We start from the raw sequence: 23,018 nt of genomic DNA, 5'->3' as shown, positions 1-23,018 counted from the left end.
TCTCAACTTTAGAATGGGTTTCAGAAGGAGAAATGGGAAACGACCAACAAAGAAATATTTAGGCAATAATTTGTTAGCAAAGAGTAACATTGGGAAGAAGAATAAAAGGAGATATGATTAAATCTATACAAGAGAGAATGAATGAGCAACTTCTCCTGGATCAGATGAGAAACGTTAATCACAAGAAAGAGAATCTTTTGAGTGTGAAATAGACGTAGAATAAGAAAAGTACAACTAAAATATGGAGCAAGCTCTCATGTTTAACCAATATATGAGACTCACTAAGAGCATCAAAACCCATATTTCTGTCATCAACCCCTCTCCCTCTCACCGCCTTCGTCTCTGCCTCCTGTACTTCCAGTTTCGTCTTCTCCATCTCCGTGATAGCCACTGTTGCTTTTTCTTCAGCCAGTTGAAGCCTTAGCTCTGCTTTCTTTTTCCACATCTCAAGCTCTGCTGCTCTCTCTTTTTCCACAAGAGCTTCTTTGCAGGCGGCGTGGTACATGTTCATTGTTTCCTTGAGCTCTTTCTTCAGCCTTCTCATCTCAGCCTCGGCGTCATTGACTGGCGATAGTGGGGACATTAATGTACCATAATTTTCATTAGAAGGACTATCAATCGAAAACTTGGATTTCTCATCATACAGAGCAGATAAAGATAATCTAGGAATCTCCAACATGTGTGGAGTTGCAAGTTTCTCATAGAAAGAGAGAACCGAACTGTCTGTACTGATCCTCCTACTACTGTTCACACTATAATCTCGGTCAAGGGATGATGAAAACTCTTCAAAGAAAACGTCATCTTCTCTTGACAATGACCTGTGAGAGAGCCCAATCAATTCAAGAATTGTAGTCTCTGGGAATATATAAACAAACATGATGTAACGGGTTTAGGGTAGATTACATCTCAGAAGGAGCCTCATCCGTGTTGCTGCGCGGTGACAATACTGGTGCGGTCCCTGAAGAAGGAGATGGCAAGGCCTGAGGTAAAGGCCGAGAGGCTGACCTTACATTAGATAGTCTTCCCTTTGATATGACATATACAGTGCAGAAGTCTGGAGCCCATCTCATCACATTACTTGGAATGTCATCAGCCTTGAACAGCCTTCAAAAATCAACACCATTTTGGAGGATTTCAGTACAAGATTTGAGTATTGATTTCAGAGAAAGAGAGAGAGGTAGCAATACTAGTTTTGTGACCTGGTAATGCTATTCTTCAATGAGGCGCCTAGCAAGAATGTGGAAATACAATTCTGGCTAATATATTCGATCAAGGCTTTCGCAACATCCTGTTCTTCCAGCAAAACTACTTCGCTTTGTATCTAAATATATACATTATAAATCAGAGAGGCACCAACCAAGGCAGGTAAGAAAAAAGAAACAAAACAGAGCTCATACTTACATTTCTTCGCATACAAAGACAGCGCAATGCAAGAAACCTCGAACTTCGTTTACCATTGTGTTGTCTTTGATCAGATAACTCATCATCTGTGTGAGATCCATTTGCATTCAGAGAAGATCTTTGGACGACATGAACGAGTTTTACTGTCCCGTCTCGGGGTATGTAATGGTCCACAGCCCATTTTAGAGCTTGGCAGCTTGTTTTATCGTTGTCAATTGCAATAGCTATAGTCCCTTCCCTTGCTTCATTTCTCTCCATATTTTCTCTCATATTCGAGATCATTGCCACTCAAGAAACTGTTATATTGACAAATTATATTGCACTAATAAAAAAAGGTGCCACATTTGACACCTAAACTTTTATCAATGAACATGTCAATCAACAGGAACTCAGAGGAAGATTCTGAGTTGAGCCAATATGAGATTTACAAAAGACTTTAAAAGAGAGATATAAATTAATAAATAATAAAAAGCCATTCATACCACTTTGGGACGAGAAACGGAACCTAGCTAAAAATAGTACTGTTGTCAAAACAAGAGTTAAACGCAGGGACAAAAACTAACTCCAGGCAACCAACAACAACAAAAAGAAACTGTTGTTGAAACATAAAACCACCAGCAGTATGTTTTCCAAACAACATGCATGTATACTAGAACGAAAAAACAAAGTCAAATTTCCCCAGCCCGTGTTGAAAACACTTCTTGTTAGGAACTGATGATGATATAAAGATATCAAATCATATACTACTATATATATGCGAATTTGTTTGGGAGGTGAGTTATCTCAACCAATTGTGAAAGAGATTTCATTTTGCACTTTCAAGAACTGAGACGTGATCAACCATTCCAGAATGGATCAGTCAGGACAACAGAAACAAGTTTCATCTATCAATGTATGCATCAACAATTCTCCACGAGAATTGCACCTTAAAAAAAATCGAACTAATAAAAACAAAACTCAACAACACAGAATCTTAATTATTCCTTCTTTCTTGATCAAGAAGATTCTGGATATTTCTCAAGGCGGCCATAAGCAAACTCAAATCTGGTCATAAGTTTCAAAAATCAAAAGGATATATCTTTATTTTTGTATCGTTTATCACTATGTCAAGAACCTTTATATCTATTCTCCATAACTCTAAACGGAGGAGTAAAGTGCTGGCCAAGTATTCTCATGTAAACACAGAACAAACCCGTCTTCAGCAGCAATGCACCAAGTCCTATCCTATAATATAATATAGAGGCAACGATTACTTAAAGCATTGAAATTTTAGCTGCTGACGTGGAGGGCGATTTTCCAAGCGATTAGGGTTTTTTGCTTCCTTTCCAAGTTTTGATGTCACAGGCGGATCCGCCGCCTCGGGACACCGAGATCTGTGCACCGGGGAGGGTCTCGGCTCCTTCACTCGTTGTGGAGGAGAGTCAAGGTAGTTCCGTGAAACATTTGTCAACAGAGTTAGGGCTATCAGGGGACGATGTAGCAGTCAGAGATTCAAAGAGTTCGGGTGTGGGAGAACAAAAACTGTGGTTGAAGATGGCACAAAAGCATACGTTCAAGAAGCAGGAGTTCGTTATATCGGAAGTTGATGGAAAGCAGCGTGTGGTTGTTCCCAGGGATGTGTTTGTTGATGCAAAGCCCTTATGGGAAGATTTTGTACTCGGAAAGTTTCTCAATGAAAAATCACCGCATGTGGGCAAGATCCACATGATAGTGAACAAGATCTGGAGATTGGGCGACAAATCATCTCTTATTGATGTTATGGTAGTTAATGATACGACTGTTAAGTTCCAGATTCGTAGTCAAAGTATCCGGCACAGAGTTTTAAATCGGGGTATGTGGAATATTGGAGGTATTCCAATGCTTCTCTCTAAATGGACGCCTTTTGAGGCGCAACCGGCACTCACATCTGTTCCCCTCTGGGTTGTAATGAAGAATGTGCCGCCAACCATGTTCACAAACAAGGGGTTACAGTTTTTAGCAAGTGCAGTGGGCACTCCGCTCAGATTACATCAAAAAACGGAGGATTGTACAAGTTTTGAGGAAGCACAAATCCTTGTCGAAGCAGATCTTACAAAGGTTCTCCCTGTGGAGTACCACTTGGCTGGAGAAGAGGAGGGGGAGTTAGATGTAGCGGTTCAATACTCATATCCTTGGCTGCCTCCTCAATGTGGCCACTGTAAAAAATGGGGACAATTGCAGAGCGCTTGTTTAGCAATCGGCTCACATAGTGTACCAGCGAAAGCGGTAGCGATTGTGGACTCGAGTAACATCATTGGCACTCCTCTGCGGGTGACTCAAGAACAGCCAATAAGGTCGGAGGTGATCACAGAAGTTGACGCCAGACCTACCACGAGGGCTCCCCTGGAAGACACGGAGTGGCTAACACCGCAAAAAACTGGCAACAAGTCTCTGCAGAGCCCGAGTAAACAGAATGGTCAAATGCAATATGGTGATATTTTGCTTTTATCCAATTCCTACTCGGTATTGAGTGACAAAGGGGAGGATGGTGAAGAGGAGGGTGTAGAGGATGGTGACAAGGTGGTTGATGTTACTAAGACAGGGGTGGTGGATACTACTATGTCGGATACAGTTCACACAGTGGCTGACTCTGATGCGCATGTAGACCAAACTGCAGACTCAACTGCTGCTACAGGATTTGGAAAAAAAGTACGGGGTGTGAAAGCGAGTATTCCTCTGCGTGAACCTATCCCGCGAGCTTCAAAGGATTCCCATAAGTACGTTTCGAATCAATCTACTCAGCCTTCACGTGATCAGAGTAGGTTGAACCTCCAACTTTAATTATGTCGAGCTTCTTTTGGAATGTTCGTGGTTTCAATAAAATGTCTAAACATTCCATTGTTCGAGATTGGATAAAACAAAATGGGTTTCAGTTTGGTTGTCTGTTAGAGACGAGGGTCAAGGAGAATAAATCATCTCGTATACTTGAATCAGTGTTTCCTGATTGGTCTTCCTTAACGAACTACACTTTCAATCGTCGAGGAAGGATTTGGGTGGTGTGGAGTTCTAGTGTATGAATCACACCTTGTTATACAAGTGGTCAGCTGATTACTTGTTCAGTTCTGTTGGAAGGTACAAAGACAGAATTTTTTGTTTCATTCGTTTATGCGGCGAATGGTGTTGAGGAGCGAAAGGAGTTGTGGGAGGATTTAAAGCACCATCAAAACTCTCCATTGTTTCGTAATAAACCTTGGATGGTTATGGGGGATTTTAATGAGATTCTAACTGGTGAGGAGCATTCACTCTATGACCAACTGCCTATTGTGTCCCAGGGAATGCGAGATCTGCAGGAGGTGGTGGAACAATGTTCTTTCATTGATATGCAGACTCATGGTCCGTTATACACTTGGTGTAACAAACGTGAATTTGGTCTAATCTGCAAAAAACTTGATAGAGTCCTTGTGAATGATACATGGCTTGCTGAGTATCAACAATCTTATGGTGTTTTTGAAGTTGGAGGTTGCTCTGATCATTTGAGGTGCAGAATCAAGATAGGGGGTGACAAGCCTAGACTGAGGCGACCTTTTAAGTTCTCTAACGCTTTGGTGATGGATGCTAATTTTTTGCCTTTGGTGTAAGATTATTGGACAAACACGGAGCACTTATACCATTCCACTTCTGCACTATACCGTTTTTCAAAGAAGTTAAAAGCAGTAAAGCCGCAAATTAAACAGTTGAGTCGAGAGAAACTTGGTGGCTTGGAGCAGAAGGCAAGAGAGGCTTTTTCGCATCTCTGCACTTGTCAATTAGACACCTTGCAAAATCCTACAGAGCAAGCGATGAGGAATGAATCAGTGGCTTATAGTTGATGGCTTTTTGTCACTGGTTTGGAGGAACAATACTTGAAACAGAAATCGAAATTACACTGGTTAAAGGTGGGTGATGGGAACAATAAGGTGTTCCATCGTGCTGCAAAAGCCCGAGAGATTCGAAACTCTATTAAAGAGATCCACTGCCCTGATGAATCCATAGCAGACACACAAGAGACGATTAAGATTGAGGCTGAAAGGTTTTTTCGAGACTTTCTTGGCTATAAATTGCTTAATTACCAGGGGATTGCAGAGGCAAAGTTTTCAGGATTGATAAGTTATTGTTGCTCAGAGTTGGAACAAGCAAGGTTGGTGAAAGATGTTTCTGAGACAGAGATACACGCAGTACTTTTCTCTATGCCAAAGGATAAAAGTCCAGGGCATGATGGTTATACTGTTGAATTTCTTAAGGAGACATGGTCGATCATAAAGGAAGACTTTGTTACTTCGGTTCAGTCTTTTTTTAAATTTGGTTTCTTACCAAAGGGAGTCAATACCACCATTCTAGCATTGATACCAAAGAAGAAAGAGGTTAAAGATATGAAGGATTATAGGCCAATCTCCTGTTGTAATGTGATTTATAAGGTGATATCAAAGATCATTGCAAACAGACTCAAACTGCTTTTTCCGGCATTCATATCACCTAACCAATCCGCTTTTGTCAAGGATCGTCTCCTTTTGGAGAATGTCCTTCTGGCCTCTGAGATTGTTGCAGATTATCACAAGGATAAAATATCTCCACGTAGTGCTGTTAAGATAGACATCTCAAAGGTATTTGATTCAGTTCAATGGCCATTTCTGCTCAGTATACTCCACACACTCCACATCCCATCGCAGTTTGTTAAATGGATAGAGCTCTGCATTACCACAGCTTCCTTTTCGGTTCAGGTAAACGGAGAGTTATCTGGAATATTTCGTAGTGAGCGAGGGCTTCGTCAAGGCTGCTCTCTATCCCCCTATCTCTTTGTTATTTGTATGCAAGTGCTATCCGCCAAGTTAGACAAAGCGGTTTCAGAGGGGAAGATAGGATATCACCTGAAATGTCAGAACGCCAGACTCACCCAGTTGTGTTTTGCTGATGACTTATTGGTCTTCATAGATGGAACGAAAACATCAATCGAAGGTATTCTTCAAGTATTTACAGAGTTTGCAGCGGTTTCGAGTCTGAATATTAGTTTGGAAAAATCTACTCTCTATATGGCCGGGGTTAAACCAAGTGATCAAGAACTGATCCTACACTCCTTTCCGTTTGCATCGGGCACTCTACCTGTCCGCTACCTTGGTCTATCCCTCCTCACCAAGCGTATGACAACTTCAGACTATACACCACTCATTGAACGAATAAGAGCAAAGTTTGGCAGTTGGACAGGGCGGTACCTCTCTTTCGCGGGTCGGCTCCAACTTATTAGCTCGGTAATATATAGTTTGACAAACTTCTGGATGTCTGCTTTTCGATTGCCCAGTGCATGTATAAAGGCGATAGATGGTATGTGCTCTGCTTTTTTGTGGTCGGGACCTTCTTTAAATGTGAAAAAATCAAAGGTTTCATGGAATGATGTGTGTCTCCCCAAGGAGGAAGGAGGTTTGGGTTTATGCTCATTAAAGGAAGCTAACACGGTGAGTTGCTTAAAGCTGATCTGGCGACTTTTAGCATCAAATTCCCTCTGGGTTGTATCGCTTCAGACTTACATGCTCAGACAAGGTTCTTTTTGGTCTCTTAAGGCAAACACTACCTCTGGTTCCTGGATGTGGCGCAAGCTACTTAAATATCGCCCTTTAACAGTCAATTTGGTCCGGTATGAGGTTAAGAATGGAGAAACAGTTTCCTTTTGGCATGATAGTTGGTCGCCACTGGGATGCTTAATTGACATTACCGGGCCAAGGGGTACTATTGATATGGGAATCACTCTCCATGCAACGGTAGCGGAAGCTCTCTCTCACCGCCAACGACCGCACAGAGTGGAACACCTGAATCAGTTTGAGACAGCTCTGGCAAACATTCGCAGCAGAGGACTTGTTGAAGAAGCAGACGTAGTCCTCTGGAAAGGCAAAGGTGGTCAATTCAAGACAAAGTTCACCACCAAAGAAACCTGGGGGAATACTCGACACCCGAGGCAGAGGGTGTCGTGGGTGGCGGGAGTCTGGTTTTCTCACGCCACGCCAAAGTTCTCCTTCATTGTTTGGTTAGCCACTCTTAATCGCTTAGCAACTGGAGATAGGATGCAACACTAGCACACGCAGGTAGATATCTCCTGCTCTTTGTGTCATGCACTGCTGGAAACAAGAAACCACCTCTTCTTCTCTTGCCCCTACTCGACTGCAGTTTGGACAGGTCTCACCTCGAAACTCCTAGCACACCAGTTCTCCACAGACTGGACAACAAACTTGGCTCTTCTCACAGACACTTCCTTGGAGAAGACAACTCTGTTCTTACTGCGGTATGCTTTCCAGGCATCCATCCACACTCTTTGGAAAGAACGAAATAATCGCCGCCATGGGGAACCATCGATACTACCTGCTCTGTTTCTTAAACGTCTGGACAGGCTTATCCGCAACCGGTTACTCTCTCTTCCAACTAATGGAAATCACTTGGACTACATGGCTAAGTGGTTAGCAACACGCTAATTCATGATCACAAGCTGTTCTTGTTTGTAGATTACCTGTTCTGTTTTAAACTTTAAACACTTGAACCACTTTAAATAAACATCTTAAGATTTTGTAGCACTTGATGTAAAAACGTTTTTTTTTCGAATAAATTTTACATTTTATTCAAAAAAAAATATATAATATAGAAGAGAAGCTCATGACTTACATACATCATGTCTTCAAGGATAAAGCCGACACCTTAGTTTTGGCATAAAACCTCTAGGATTGAGAATTCAAGAAAAGGTTTGTTAAGAAGAAGAAAATAAACACTCATTCTCATTTCTCTTAATCCAATCGATTACATCGGAGCCTCTTAGGCAGTAAGAGGGTTTTGGTTAATAGACACTAAACCGAGATAAAATTCTTCGGTTTGGTTGGTTTAGTTAAAAGTTCCAAAATTAATTTCGGGTTGAGGTCAGCGACTGGTCTGGGTGGGGTGCGCACATTAGCCCCCCCGCACGAAAGAAACAAACACGAAAAACAACATCTCTCGGCATCTTCTTCTTCGTTATCTTCAACCTACCCTTTGTCTTACCTCGATCCTCTCTCTCTCTCTCTCTCTCTCTCCTTCCCCTCCCTCGTCTTCTCCATACCAACACAACACAACACAAGAGGTCTCCTTCGATTTCTCTATATCTCCTTCAATTGAACTTTTTTTCTGGGATTTTTTTTGGTTTACAATTTTATGTGTTTTCTTTAGTCGGTGTAATTGTGCGGTGGAGAGGTTCTCACTTTCACTTTCTTCTTCTTCTTCTTATCCTTTGGGATTTCTTGAGCTTTTCTCTGATTCTACTTTTTTTGATTGACCCAAGTTTTGCTTCTTTGAAGCTCGTTCAATTGCTTTAGTAATGGAATGTGTTTTGCTTAGCTCTCTCTTTTTGGGTCAAATTACTAAAATATCTCTACTGATTTCGAATCTTAGGTTTATTGGATTCCGTTGTCATCTCATCCATAGAGATTCATTGAAGGCAGATGGCGTTATATTTCCCTATGCAACTTAAAGATTTTTGGCTGCTGTGTGTTAACCCTTTTTTTTGTGTGTCTGCTTGGAATAGGTAGTAATGAAAGGCTTCAAAGACTGGGTTTTTGCTCTATCCAACTCAATGGCATCATCCAGACCACTTTTGGGAAGTGACCCTTTTTTCCGTGACCCTCATCATGAACTGGAGGATAACCATTGTATGATCTCTCTCTCTCTCTTCTTTTCCACATTATCTTTTTTTACAATGAGAACAAGATTATGAGATGGGTGTTGTGGATTTATTACCTCTTAAACTCATCTGCTTAACCTCTTCTTGTGCTTTATGACCATATATCCTCGTTATGCCAGTCACTGTTTTTTTTCTTCTTCTAATATCATCAATAAGGCACTTCCTGTGGTTTACTTTACTTGTTTCTGAACTGCTTCAGTAGCTTTCGTTGCTATGTCCACTTCTTTTGTAAATTGAATTGGACTTTACTTTCTCATATTTAGGTTGATTATATGATTCTTCTCAAAATTCTCTCTTCTTGCTGTTTTTTTTTTTTTGTTTTCTTTGACTAATAGTCTAATAGCTTTCACTTTTATTTTTAGCTCACGCACCTGCTGCACCAGAACCAGTGACGCGCTCGGAAGCACCATGTTCAACCAGTGGTGATGTAGAAATTCAGCTTCCTCTCTCTCAGCAACAAATTCCACTTGAAAGCTTGTACCAGTCAAGTATTGATCTTAACGGAAAGAAACATAATCCACTAGCAAAGATTGGCGACCTCCAAGTGCAATTCTTACGCCTTGTTCAAAGGTTTGGGCAGTCACAGAATAATATTCTAGTCTCCAAGGTTTTATATCGGGTACACCTTGCGATGCTGATACGAGCCGAGGAATCAGAACTCAAAACAGTAAAACTCAGGCAAGATAAGGCAAAAGCTCTAGCGAGGGAGCAAGAATCGTCTGGCGTACCGGAATTGAATTTCTCACTTCGAATACTAGTCCTGGGGAAAACAGGTGTTGGCAAGAGTGCAACCATAAACTCTATTTTTGGTCAGTCCAAAAGTGAAACTGATGCTTTCAGACCGGCCACAGATCGCATAGAAGAGGTTGTGGGAACTGCTAATGGAGTTAAAGTAACCTTTATTGATACCCCTGGTTTTCACCCACTGTCATCTTCTAGCACAAGAAAAAACCGAAAGATTCTGCTCTCTGTCAAGAGATACGTTAAGAAGCGTCCACCTGATGTAGTTCTTTACTTGGATCGCCTTGATATGATTGACATGCGATACAGTGATTTCTCCCTCCTGCAGCTTATAACTGAAATCTTGGGTGCAGCCATATGGTTAAACACGATACTTGTAATGACACATTGTTCAACTGCTACAGAAGGACGTAATGGACAATCTATGAACTACGAGTCATATGTGGGCCAGCGCATGGATGTGGTTCAGCATTATATACATCAGGCTGTATCTGATACAAAACTAGAAAATCCTGTGCTGTTAGTTGAGAATCATTCGAGCTGTAAAAAGAATCTTGCGGGTGAGTCTGTTCTTCCAAATGGACTGGTATGGAAGCCTCAGTTTATGTTTTTGTGCGTTTGTACCAAAGTTCTTGGCGATGTCCAATCTCTACTAAGGTTTCATGACAGCAGTGGCCTGGGACAGCCAAGTAGTACCCGAACAGCTTCCCTTCCTCATCTTCTTTCAGTGTTTCTGCGCCGTCGCTTACAATCAGGTGAAGATGAAGCAGAGAAAGAGATAGACAAGCTTCTGAATTCAGAATTAGAGGAGGAAGATGAGTATGACCAGTTGCCTACAATCCGTATTCTTGGGAAATCCCGGTTTAAAAAGCTGTCAAAGTCTCAGAAGAAAGAGTATCTCGACGAGCTTGATTACAGGGAAACCCTTTATCTGAAGAAGCAATTGAAGGAAGACTTCCGTAGACGACGGGATGAAAAGCTAAATGAAGAGGAAAATCTCAATGACACTGAACAAAGCGACCAAGCAGCTGTTCCACTGCCTGACATGGCAGGTCCAGACAGTTTTGATTCGGATTTTCCGGCTCACAGATATCGATGCGTTGTGGCAGGTGACCAGTGGCTCGTGAGACCTGTCTATGATCCACAAGGTTGGGATCGCGATGTGGGATTTGATGGTATAAATATTGAGACAGCTGCAAAAATAAAAAGGAATATGTTTGCATCAGCTACAGGACAGGTGAGCAGAGACAAGCATCATTTCACTATCCAATCGGAGACTAATGCAGCTTATACTAGAAACTCTAAAGAACAGACGTTCTCTGTAGCTCTTGACCTTCAGTCATCAGGAGAAGATCTGGTGTACTCGTTTCAGGGCGGCACAAAGCTTCAAACATTCAAGTACAACACAACTGACCTTGGAGTCGGTTTGACATCTTTTGGTGGGAAATACTATGTGGGCGGAAAGCTTGAGGATACCTTATTGGTTGGGAAGAGGGTGAAGTTAACTGTGAATGCAGGTCAGATGAGGGGTTCAGGGCAAACAGCACACGGGGGAAGCTTTGAAGCTTGTATCAGAGGGAGAGATTACCCGGTCAGAAATGAGCAAATCGGTTTGACAGTGACCGCTCTGTCTTTCAACCGAGAGCTGGTCTTGAACTGGGGCTTACAGACTCAGCTTAGACCAGCCAGGGGCACGAACATAGACGTCAATATAAACATGAACAATAGGAAGATGGGGAAGATAAACGTGAAACTCAATAGCTCTGAGCACTGGGAGATCGCTTTGATATCAGCTTTAACGATGTTAAAGGCTTTAGTACGGCGGAGGAAGAGTGAAATGACAAAGGAAAATGAAGAAGAAGAGTTGTGAGTTGTCTTCGTTTCCTGATTTCTCTAAAAAATTAGGTAGACAAAATATATATTTTGGACATTTATAAATAGATAACTGTTGTAAAAGATGTTTGGAAGAAACAGAACATGCACATCTCCTTCAAATGTCAAATGTTATACTCATGTCTTGTTGATGATAACTGGTGTGCAAGAGTCTCGTTAGTCTAGTGTGATGTTTATGTGGTTGTTAGAACGTATGGCTCTCTAGTATGACGCAAGGTGATAGTCATTTGTTTATCACAAGAGGTAGAGGGTAAAGACAATGATTTTTATACTGAAACATGTTCAAGGAAAAGGAAAAAAATATATATATATATATATATATATATATTAATCTTTATTTATGATCGTGGTTGTGTAGCTTTGAACAGTGCTAGTTATTTCTTCAAGATTGTGGTTGTGTAGCTTGCACATTTGTAATGCAGTTTTTTTAGCAAGTACTGTACCACTTGATGGTTAATAGGGGGAAAAGTTGAACCTTTAAACACTTGATGGTTAATAGAGGGAAAAGTTGAACCTTTAAACAGACAGTTTTAAGTATCAGTATTTAATGAAGGTTGTTGTTTTGTAAACTATGCAACTTCTAAAGATGCGGATAGAGCCATTAGAGCACTGCACAATCAGACCACTCTTCCGGGAGCTTCTACCATCAGTCGTCGTCACAAGACAAGATAGTCTTCTTACCGCAGAACTCAGCCACCTCCGGTTTCTTCAGGTTAGGTTTGGTCGCCAAATCAAGGCCTCCTCCTCGAAGTTTGTCTTCATACCAAAGCTTCTCTACAAGGTCATACTTGGGTGGGAGAGGGTATGGAGCTGCTATCTCTGCCAATTGAAGAGAAATCTTAAAGTAGCGTAGACGTTCACCATTCTTCTTTTCAACAGCCTCCTCTGCTTCCTCAGCAGAAGCAAACTCAATAAACCCACAGCCCACATGATTACCCCTGTGGTCTACAATAAGTCGAACACGGACAACCTCTCCAACATCTTCGAAGAAAGTGACAATATCTGATAAGATAGTATGGCAAGAGAGACCGGAAACAAAAAGCGTCTTCTTTGTTACCGCAAATGGCTCAACAAAATCGGGAGTTTCATCAAGTACTCCTTTCACTGTCTCGTTTTCTTCTTCCAACGGAAGGCTTTCTTGTCTAAGGTAGTCTTCGTACCAAACATTGTAATCTATGCAATACTTATACTTAGGTAGATGGTTTGGAGCCTCAAACACTTGAAGAACAATCTTGCGATCATGCAAATATTCACCGTTCTTCTTTTCCAACGCCTTCTCAGCTTCGTGATCAGAAGAAAACTCAACAAAGCCACAACCCACATGCCTGCCCTTTTTGTCTGAAATAAGTCGAACATGAACAACTTCTCCAACATCTTTGAAGAAATTGATGATATGTGATATTTCAGTTTGGGGAGAGACATGGGAGACAAAGATCGTCTTTTTCTGTACGGCAACCGCCTCAACCGCCTCATCATGTTCTCTCATCAAACAAATCTTATGACCATGCAAATATTCATCATCATTCTTCTTTTCCAGAGCCTTGTTTGCAAGGTGAGCAGAAGCAAACTCAACAAAGGCATACCCCAAATGCTTGCCCTGGTTGTTCACAATAAGTCGAACACTAACAACTCTCATACCTTTGAATAAACGTTTGATATCTGATATTTTAGTGTAGGGAGAGAGATTGGCGACAACGACTACTTTCTCATTGTAATGAAATCCTACGTGGCTTTCTCGTCGAATGTAGGTTTTAAACCTAGCATCGTATTCTTTGCAATACTTGGGCACAAGGTATGCATCCGACTTGAAATCAGCCATATAAAGTAAAATCTTATGACCATGCAAATATTCACCATACTTCTTTTCCAGCGCCATCTTTACTTGGTTAGCAGAAGCAAGCTCAACAAAGGCATAGCCACAATGCTTGCCCCGGTGGCCTATCATAAGTCGAACATGAACAACGTCTCCAACATCACTGAAGAAAGAGATGATATCTGATACTTTTGCTCCGCGAGGGAGGCGGCAAACAAAGAACGTCTCATTTGTTACGGCAACTGCCTCGGGAATGGGAATGGGAATGGGAATGCCATCATCAAGTCCCTCCACTATCTCCTTAACTGAGATTAAATTAGCCTCAGCCGTTGTCTCATCCTTACGTCTCTTCAGAATCGGTTTGTTCTCCAAATCATCTTCAAGGTTTCGCTTACCAAATAAATTAGAACTGGCCATGGATGGATGAATATGAAAACAGCGACGGTCGTTTATTTTCCGGGAAGGGTTCAGAGCAGCCACCAAAAATAAGCTATATAAATTGTAAATAATAAACCCTAAAGATCTCTCTCCATGAATGATTGAATGGATTAAGTAAAGATTTTAATTTACATTTTTATGAAGTCTTATGTTTTGTTAACTTTGTTCGCCGTTTATGTAGTGCTTGATTTTTCACTTTGTCCAGAAAACTTCTACGAGTCAAAATAATAATAATTGGGTATTCAAACTATGACGGGCCCAAGTAATTAGATGGGCCTAATGATAATAAGGCCTCAAAGGGACACTAGGGTTTATACACACTATATATTTAAGAGCTCCGCCTCACTACTCAACACCGCGCAGCTAAACTTTGTTGGAGAAACCCTAATAGGCGACAATGGGTACGAACGATCTCTCCTCTCTCTCTCTCTCTCTCGATTCCGATTTCTCCACTTGTTCGATCTCGTCTCTGTGTATGCTATTGAATGTATTTGATGTTAGAATCTGATGTATGTAACCTGATTTATCTTTAGGTATTTCTCGTGACTCAATCCACAAGAGGCGTGCCACTGGAGGCAAGCAGAAGCAATGGAGGAAGAAGCGAAAGTGAGTCTTTTTACATTTTCTCGTTTTTCAGATCTCTCTCGATTCATTTTTCTGCTACGCTCGTCTTATGTTAGAGTTTGTGAATCTTCATTTCTTATACGCTTTAGAGTGAGTCCGATGTTGTGATCTGTTAAATTCGAGTGTTTTGCCTTGAGTATATTCGGAAACTGTAGTTTACTGGAATTATTTAGCGAGATCATATATAGTATGAGATTCTTCATAATCTGGTTGTTTCTGGGGTCGTGATACATATCTCTTTGTTTTAATGGTGTTATGCAACTGGTTTGTAATGGATTATGATTTGGGGTTTGTGAAGGTACGAGATGGGAAGGCAGCCAGCCAACACCAAGCTCTCAAGCAACAAGACGGTCAGAAGAATCCGAGTTCGTGGTGGAAATGTCAAGTGGCGTGCGTTGAGACTCGATACTGGTAACTACGCTTGGGGAAGTGAAGCTGTTACCCGCAAGACCAGGGTTCTTGACGTCGTCTACAATGCCTCCAACAATGAGCTTGTCCGTACTAAAACACTTGTCAAGAGTGCTATCGTTCAGGTTGATGCTGCTCCATTCAAGCAATGGTATCTCCAGCACTACGGTGTTGAGGTTGGCCGCAAGAAGACTGCTGCCACTACCACCAAGAAGGATGGAGAGGTGAGACCATTTTAACATTTTATTCATTTGCTTTTGATGTTTGTGTCTGTTCAATGTTTCGTTTTAATCATATTTTTGTGGTAGTAATACAAAAACTTATGATATTACAATACATTGTTTGCAATATTTAGGATGCTGATGAGGCAGCACCAGCTATTCCTGAGGAGACCAAGAAGAGCAACCACGTCAAAAGAAAGATTGAGACTCGTCAAGAGTCTCGCACCCTTGATTCACACATTGAGGACCAATTCGCAAGTGGACGTTTGTTGGCTTGTATCTCTTCAAGGCCCGGCCAGTGTGGACGTGCTGATGGGTAAATTCATCTCGTGCCTTGGCTCTTTATGTTAGTTAGTTGAATTCTCCTTGAATACGTTTTGCTGATGGGTCTATTTATTTGTTGTTTGCAAATAATTTGCAGATACATCTTGGAAGGTAAAGAGTTGGAGTTCTACATGAAGAAGATCCAGAAGAAGAAGGGCAAGGGTGCTGCTTAGATTCTGTTCTATGCTTTTGTCTTGCAACATGTTTTAAAGTTTTCAATCTCAATTGTCTGAGAAACTATGTTTTTGGATTAGCTTGTCGTGGTATTTTCCATGGACTCCCGTCAGTTATTATGGTGCAATTACAATGGTTTTGTCTCTGATCATTTTTATTTTTATTATTACTGATGAATCTGGTCTTTTTACAAATATAATTAAAGTTAGTTTCTTGTGAAACTGATTAGCAAGGAGACTCGTGAGTTCTTCAGAATAAACAATATACTACTAGATATTTTTGTAAAAGAAATGGATAGAGTTATGAAAAGAAATCGTGAGTTTCATTTTATTTGAATTTTTAGATTATCTCTGTTCGACGAGGCTATAAGCAGGTAATCGTTGATCTAAAGCAGTGGGCTGAAACAATATAAAATCTAATTTAAGCCCAAAGATCCAAGTCCAGGCCATGTACTCGAACAGTGTATGCACTACGAAACCATAGTGTGATAGTGAAATGGGTGAGTTTTGTTTTTTTGTTTTTTTTTTATAGTAACAGAATGGGAAGAGATCATAACGTAATTTGGATGAACTCAAGAAAAAAGAAAAAAACAAGCAAATTTGGTAGCAGAAAAATCAGTTTGTAACAATAGTTTGGTGGAAACAGTACCTTATAACATATGTTGTTGATTTTGTGGGTTGTGAAGATATTAATTAGTTTATCTGTTGTAAACTTGTTAGAACCCAAATGAAAATATCTCACTAGTGGTCGTAATAAAAAATCGATAATAAAAGTAGGATCTTAAAAAAAAAAAATCCACCGCAGAGAAGAATATTCTTTTTATTTTTTATTTTAGTTTTAAGAAAGATATTTTTTTCCAATTAAGAGAAAAAAAAAGACAGAAAAAAAGAAAGAAGAAAATAGAAAAGAAAGGATATGAGCCGTTCGAAACGGATGCGTGTCTGATGTCCAGAGAGAGAGCTGTGGTGTTCGTCACTAACCCCACACTCACAGCTGAGTCTTCTTTTGTCTTCTATCGATACAAAAAAAAAAAAAAAAAAAAAGTACGAGATTCAATCATCTCCAATCCCACACAGTTTTCACTTCCATCCACAAAAATACGATACGAGGAGGGTCTCTCTCTGATCGTCCCCTCTCCCACCAGACCAGAAAGATGGCCGGGAACGATTGGGTGAACAGTTACTTGGAGGCGATTCTCGACGTCGGTCAGGGTCTTGAAGATGCTCGCTCCTCGCTTCTTCTTAGGGAGAGAGGTCGATTCACTCCCAGCCGTTACTTTGTTGAAGAAGTCATTACTGGCTTCGATGAGACTGATCTTCATAGATCCTGGGTTAAGGTAATCATATACTATCATTGTCATTAAAAAAAAAAAACAGAGTTTGTGTGATCGAGATCGATGTGATGACTGATGAGAGGAGTGTGTGTTGTTTTTTGGTTAGGCTGTTGCTACGAGGAGTCCACAGGAGAGGAACACACGGTTAGAGAATATGTGTTGGAGGATCTGGAATCTTGCTCGTCAAAAGAAGCAGGTCCCTTTTTTTGTTTTTATGCAAAGAACTGTTTTATTCAGTTGTCTATTTTTTGCTCTCTTAACTTTTAAAAGCGAGTTTTGGTGAATTCATCAAGACATAGGCTTGACTTTGATCTTAATTGTTGACTATCTCAAGTCAAGTTTTATAATTATTTTGGTCTCTTCTAGTTTGAACTTTTTCAAAGTTTGCATTTTGCAATCTCTTTTTTATAAAAAGGGGATAAAAAGTACGTAACTTGAGAAGAACAAATAGAAAAAGGGAAAAAGATGTTACGGTAATGGCATAGAATTTAACTTTTAGTTGTAGCTTTCTTGTTCTGCTTTTGTGGGAATTCATCTTTGCGACTTTGGATCTTGAAAAATATTGACGACTCATGTTTCTGTCGTCTGTGCAGCATGAGGAAAAGGAAGCACAGAGGCTGGCTAAGCGCCGGCTTGAGCGTGAGAGAGGTCGTAGGGAGGCAACAGCTGATATGTCTGAGGAGTTTTCAGAAGGAGAGAAAGGAGATGCCATCACTGATATTTCTACTCTTAGTGAAAGCACCAAACCAAGGTTGCCCAGGATTAATTCTGCTGAGTCCATGGAGATATGGGCTAGCCAACAGAAGGGAAATAAGCTGTATCTTGTTTTGATCAGGTATCTGCTCGAATTCTAGTCTTACAAGTTTTAATCTTTTTACATGTCTGTGCTCTGCTTTTCCTATGTAGTTTTTAACCTCGTTAAGTCAAGTTATAGTTAGGTTCACCTTCTAGGACCTGTGTTAACAGATCATCTGAGTAAATATTTAGAAACTGATCTGTCAAATGAGAATGTGTAAGGATAGTGGTGGAAAGTATCAAGAATGTTCTTGCGTTATAGTTGTTTGACAAAATCAATATGCATGCAGTCTTCATGGTCTCATACGTGGTGAAAACATGGAGCTCGGTCGCGATTCTGATACCGGTGGCCAGGTAATGATACTGGATTAATGATATGGACAATTTATTGTGGTACAAATGTAAGTTTGTCCTTCTTACACTGCTTTTTTTTTGTTACAGGTTAAATATGTTGTAGAACTTGCACGCGCCTTGGGTTCAATGCCAGGAGTTTATAGGGTTGACTTGCTTACTAGACAAGTGTCTTCACCAGATGTTGACTATAGCTATGGCGAACCGACGGAGATGCTGACTCCTAGAGATTCTGAAGATTACTCGGACGAGAGGGGGGAGAGTAGCGGTGCTTATATTGTGAGAATACCATTTGGTCCAAAGGACAAGTATATTCCAAAAGAACTTCTATGGCCTCACATTGCTGAATTTGTTGATGGTGCTATGAACCACATCATGCAAATGTCAAATGTTCTCGGCGAGCAAGTTGGTGTTGGGAAGCCTATTTGGCCTGCTGCCATCCATGGACACTATGCTGATGCTGGTGACGCCGCTGCTTTGCTCTCCGGTGCACTTAATGTGCCTATGCTCCTTACTGGCCACTCACTTGGTCGGGATAAGTTAGAGCAGCTTTTGAGACAAGGCCGCCTTTCAAAAGAAGAAATCAATTCAACTTACAAGATTATGCGTCGAATAGAGGGTGAGGAATTATCTCTTGATGTTTCTGAAATGGTAATAACTAGCACGCGACAGGAAATCGATGAGCAATGGAGATTGTATGATGGTTTTGACCCCATATTGGAGCGCAAATTGCGAGCTCGGATGAAGCGGAATGTTAGCTGCTATGGACGGTTCATGCCTCGCATGGTTGTAAGTAACTTATACTCTCGCTATTTTCTTGATCCTTGACCATTGACATGGTTAACACGGACTGAAATATATGCTTTCCGCATTCATATTTTATTGCTAACTAATTTGAAATGTTGGTGACAAACTAACTACTGGTAGATGTCATAATAATGTTCTGTCTATTTAATTCTTCAGAAAATTCCACCTGGGATGGAGTTCAATCATATTGTCCCACATGGTGGTGATATTGAAGACACAGATGGGAATGAGGAACATCCAACTTCTCCAGATCCACCAATATGGGCTGAGGTTCTTGCATAAAATTAACATCTACATAACTTTTATTAGTTTCTCCTGACAAAAATTGAGTTGAATTTCTGTATGAAATGTATTTGCATTATCTTTCCGTTAAAGCAGTTCACTCGACCTCCAAATTCTCTATGTGATGCAGATAATGCGTTTCTTTTCAAATTCCCGAAAGCCTATGATACTTGCCCTTGCGAGGCCCGATCCAAAAAAGAATATTACAACGTTAGTGAAGGCATTTGGAGAATGCCGTCCACTGAGAGAGCTTGCTAACCTGGTATGTGAATGTCATATATGTATAGGGAATTTTGTAAAGACCTTGGTTGTTCACTTTATGTTTCTGTTTTGATCACCTATTTGTGCAGGCACTTATTATGGGGAACCGAGATGGGATTGATGAAATGTCCAGCACAAGTTCTTCGGTTCTCCTTTCTGTTCTAAAGCTAATTGACAAGTATGATCTCTATGGTCAAGTTGCGTATCCTAAACATCACAAACAGTCGGATGTTCCAGACATATATCGCCTTGCTGCAAAGTCGAAGGTACTCTTGGCGGACTTTGTCTCATAGTTCAGAAAATTTAGGATTTATAAACTTAGGTGACATTCTTCGGCTTGTTAGTGATCAAAGCTTATCGGATGTACTTAAGTAAAGTCCATCATATTTTATATCATGCTATTTTATCAATTTATTGTCGCCTTAAGTTTCTTGAGCTATTCACCATGAAATCAAGGCTCCGTTCACAAATAAACATTTCATCATGTGCTGTATATATTGATGCAATCATATGTTTGCTTCAATGGTTAGACACTACTCAAGATGCTGGTGTCGATTCTTCTCTTTAGTAGATTAATCATTGTTAATGGATGATTATATGCAGGGTGTTTTTATCAATCCTGCTATCATTGAACCATTTGGACTTACTCTAATAGAGGTAGGTATTGTATTCTCTTGTTGACAAATTCGTGTTCCATGACTTCGTTCTTGTCATCTAGGTAAAAAATGTGTTTCGTTTTTTTTCCTTGTAGGCTGCAGCTCATGGTTTGCCTATGGTTGCTACACAAAATGGTGGTCCTGTAGATATACACCGGGTATCTTTGTTTTACAGTGAAACATTGAAGTCCCCAAGACTATTACATATCTGCTCATTTGTTCTAAAATGTACATTGGAAATTTTTTTCCAGGTCCTGGACAATGGCCTTCTCGTGGATCCTCATGATCAGCAGTCTATTTCTGCAGCTCTTCTTAAGCTTGTTGCTGATAAGCACCTATGGTCAAAGTGTCGCCAAAACGGGTTGAAGAATATTCACCAATTCTCTTGGCCAGAGCACTGCAAAACTTATCTATCTCGCATAACCAGCTTCAAACCAAGACATCCGCAATGGCAAAGTGATGATGGCGGTGATAATTCAGAACCCGAGTCACCTAGTGATTCTTTGAGAGATATACAAGATATATCCTTGAACTTAAAGTTTTCATTTGACGGAAGTGGGAATGATAATTACATGAACCAAGAAGGGAGCTCCATGGACAGGAAGAGCAAAATCGAAGCTGCTGTCCAAAATTGGTCTAAAGGCAAAGATAGCCGCAAAATGGGATCACTGGAGAGGTCAGAGGTTAACTCTGGAAAATTCCCGGCGGTGCGGAGAAGGAAGTTCATTGTTGTTATTGCTATTGATTTTGATGGGGAGCAAGACACGCTAGAGGCTACAAGAAGGATTCTTGATGCGGTTGAAAAGGAAAGAGCTGATGGATCTGTTGGATTCATACTGTCGACATCTCTAACGATCTCTGAGATACAATCTTTCTTGGTGTCAGGGGGCTTAAACCCTAATGATTTTGACGCTTTCATATGCAACAGCGGCAGCGATCTCCACTACACATCCCTCAACAACGAAGACGGTCCTTTTGTTGTTGACTTTTACTACCACTCTCATATAGAATATAGGTGGGGTGGTGAAGGGCTGAGGAAGACTTTGATCCGTTGGGCATCTTCACTTAACGATAAAAAGGCTGAAAAAGACGAGCAGATAGTCACTCTTGCTGAACATCTTTCAACTGACTACTGCTACACATTTACTGTCAAAAAGCCAGCAGCGGTAAATTTTAACCAGGCGCAACACTATTAAGAACGTCTTCACATATCTTTTTAGCTTTCCGTTAAAACTCATTTGTTTTGTTTTTTAATTCCCAGGTACCTCCAGTAAGAGAGCTCCGGAAGCTGCTGAGAATCCAGGCTTTGCGTTGTCATGTTGTTTATAGTCAGAATGGCACCCGAATTAACGTGATACCAGTGCTGGCTTCTCGTATACAAGCTCTAAGGTAACTTATTCACTACAAAAGTTGTGATACAGTAGAAGTAACTATGGATTTCATATTAGAGCATTGCCCTTAACGACGGTTCTGGTGAACCAGGTATTTGTTCGTTCGGTGGGGCATTGACATGGCGAAAATGGCGGTGTTTGTGGGGGAATCAGGCGACACTGATTACGAAGGGCTGCTCGGAGGACTTCACAAGAGCGTTGTTCTAACGGGGGTGTCTTGCAGCGCAAGCAATGCCTTGCACGCTAACCGGAGCTATCCTCTCACCGATGTGATCTCCTTAGAGAGCAGCAACGTGGTTCACGCACCGGCAGATTCGGATGTTCGTGATGCCCTGAAGAAACTAGAGCTTATCAAGGAGTGAGAGCCTGAAATAAGAGGAACAGAATTCCAATCATCAATGGTTGGTACAAAATGCGAACTATCTTTTTCAATTGACCACATGGTTTGGTGTGTTTGCTACTTCGTCGTACATAAGCTGCCGGAAATACCAAACTCTTCTCCATATGGTTGTCTTTTTGACACCCACCGGATTTTACTAAATTTATGCAAAGTATTGTAATAAATAATAAGAGCATATTCCCGGTATTTATTTAATTAAGAGAACAAAATTAAATACAGTAGATAAATTATAAAACCATCCCTTTTGATTATAATTAGGACTAGGCGACAAATGTATATCATTAGAGCCAGACAGATGGGAACACATGGCACGTACCGTAAATTAAAGATTGCAAAAGATGTTGAGAGCTAATGTCATTTTCTTCTCAACCATAATTAACAAAGACTCAAGTTATAGTATATATCATGAGTTCTTATTTAGCATTTTATTATCTATTTATCCAAGAAATGTAAATAGGGATTGCGTTATTCTTGGTGGGTGTCGCAGGAATGACCTTTTTTGGAAAGTTAGAAAGCCAATTAGTCGTTCCTTGTTAATGTTTTCCCAAAAAGGCTAAGCCAACACAGATTTTAAAACACCATAATAGCTACAAACTATGACCATTATCAACTTTAATTTCAGACAACAAAAATTCATACACGTCATAACAAAAGTTGTGGGATACTGAGATGTTGTTAGTAGCTACATAAACAGCATACCAATATATACATGTTATAAACGTTTATGATTCCTTGTGGAGATACTTTTCGTCTATAAGTTTTAACATCACTTAAGTTAATTAACACGAAGTTCATTATGACTAGAGGCATAGAAAAGGTCAAGTCCTTTTCTAGTGGTAACTCCTTGAAATTGACACTGATTTTTTTTTTCCAGCATTTCATTAGAAAAAAATTAGAATCTTTTCATGATTTTTGGCTTTTGTGGTCTTCCATTTTCCATCTAATTCTTTTGTGTGATGACTTGTGTGACAACCCGTCCCGCGGACCCCACTAGTCCACCGCTAGCCGTCCCAACGGATCC

General features: G+C 40.6%; 6 protein-coding genes across 8 annotated transcripts; 4 read left to right on the top strand and 2 right to left on the bottom strand.

Moving 5' to 3' along the window:
• Window positions 1-178: 178 nt before the first annotated feature.
• On the bottom strand, window positions 179-1,683 carry LOC104709241 (uncharacterized). Its single transcript, XM_010425889.3, has 4 exons — window positions 1,402-1,683; window positions 1,200-1,321; window positions 904-1,104; window positions 179-818 (listed from the first exon to the last, which is right to left on the bottom strand). Exons 1-4 carry the CDS (start codon window positions 1,681-1,683, stop codon window positions 179-181), a joined length of 1,245 nt encoding a protein of 414 aa, XP_010424191.3.
• Window positions 1,684-2,736: 1,053 nt separating this feature from the next.
• On the top strand, window positions 2,737-7,853 carry LOC147939722 (uncharacterized). The gene is made up of 4 exons (XM_087461001.1): window positions 2,737-4,177; window positions 4,492-4,964; window positions 5,271-7,393; window positions 7,514-7,853. The coding sequence occupies exons 1-4, from the start codon at window positions 2,737-2,739 to the stop codon at window positions 7,851-7,853; spliced, it is 4,377 nt and encodes a 1,458-aa protein (XP_087317127.1).
• A 268-nt stretch (window positions 7,854-8,121) lies between these two features.
• On the top strand, window positions 8,122-11,856 carry LOC104706381 (translocase of chloroplast 90, chloroplastic). Of its 3 annotated transcripts, XM_010422570.3 has the most exons (4): window positions 8,309-8,488; window positions 8,797-8,842; window positions 8,930-9,053; window positions 9,448-11,856. In XM_010422570.3, the coding sequence occupies exons 3-4, from the start codon at window positions 8,936-8,938 to the stop codon at window positions 11,694-11,696; spliced, it is 2,367 nt and encodes a 788-aa protein (XP_010420872.2). In that variant the 5' UTR covers window positions 8,309-8,488; window positions 8,797-8,842; window positions 8,930-8,935; the 3' UTR covers window positions 11,697-11,856. The 3 variants fall into 3 exon arrangements, with proteins under 3 accessions (XP_010420871.2, XP_010420872.2, XP_087317864.1); XM_010422569.3 differs by lacking the exon at window positions 8,797-8,842 and having other exon boundaries at window positions 8,122-8,488; XM_087461738.1 differs by lacking the exon at window positions 8,797-8,842 and having other exon boundaries at window positions 8,330-8,488; window positions 8,934-9,053.
• A 447-nt stretch (window positions 11,857-12,303) lies between these two features.
• LOC104709240 (uncharacterized) lies at window positions 12,304-14,084 on the bottom strand. The gene has a single exon (XM_010425888.3). The coding sequence runs from the start codon at window positions 13,947-13,949 to the stop codon at window positions 12,366-12,368; it is 1,584 nt and encodes a 527-aa protein (XP_010424190.2). The 5' UTR covers window positions 13,950-14,084; the 3' UTR covers window positions 12,304-12,365.
• Window positions 14,085-14,324: 240 nt separating this feature from the next.
• On the top strand, window positions 14,325-15,872 carry LOC104706380 (small ribosomal subunit protein eS8z). Its single transcript, XM_010422568.3, has 5 exons — window positions 14,325-14,371; window positions 14,504-14,576; window positions 14,893-15,226; window positions 15,358-15,539; window positions 15,645-15,872. The coding sequence occupies exons 1-5, from the start codon at window positions 14,368-14,370 to the stop codon at window positions 15,718-15,720; spliced, it is 669 nt and encodes a 222-aa protein (XP_010420870.2). The 5' UTR covers window positions 14,325-14,367; the 3' UTR covers window positions 15,721-15,872.
• A 523-nt stretch (window positions 15,873-16,395) lies between these two features.
• On the top strand, window positions 16,396-22,232 carry LOC104706379 (sucrose-phosphate synthase 1). Its single transcript, XM_087461736.1, has 13 exons — window positions 16,396-17,057; window positions 17,161-17,250; window positions 17,648-17,889; window positions 18,140-18,203; window positions 18,291-18,989; window positions 19,164-19,277; window positions 19,420-19,551; window positions 19,640-19,816; window positions 20,154-20,207; window positions 20,302-20,364; window positions 20,458-21,372; window positions 21,468-21,595; window positions 21,689-22,232. Exons 1-13 carry the CDS (start codon window positions 16,875-16,877, stop codon window positions 21,957-21,959), a joined length of 3,132 nt encoding a protein of 1,043 aa, XP_087317862.1. The 5' UTR covers window positions 16,396-16,874; the 3' UTR covers window positions 21,960-22,232.
• The last annotated feature ends 786 nt before the right edge of the window (window positions 22,233-23,018 follow it).

Source organism: Camelina sativa, chromosome 8 (assembly GCF_030686135.1).
Source record: "Camelina sativa cultivar CO46 ecotype springtype chromosome 8, ASM3068613v1".
NCBI classification, from domain to species: Eukaryota; Viridiplantae; Streptophyta; class Magnoliopsida; order Brassicales; family Brassicaceae; genus Camelina; species Camelina sativa.
Note: the sequence above shows the minus strand (reverse complement) of the source record. Positions and strands in the feature narration are given on the sequence as shown.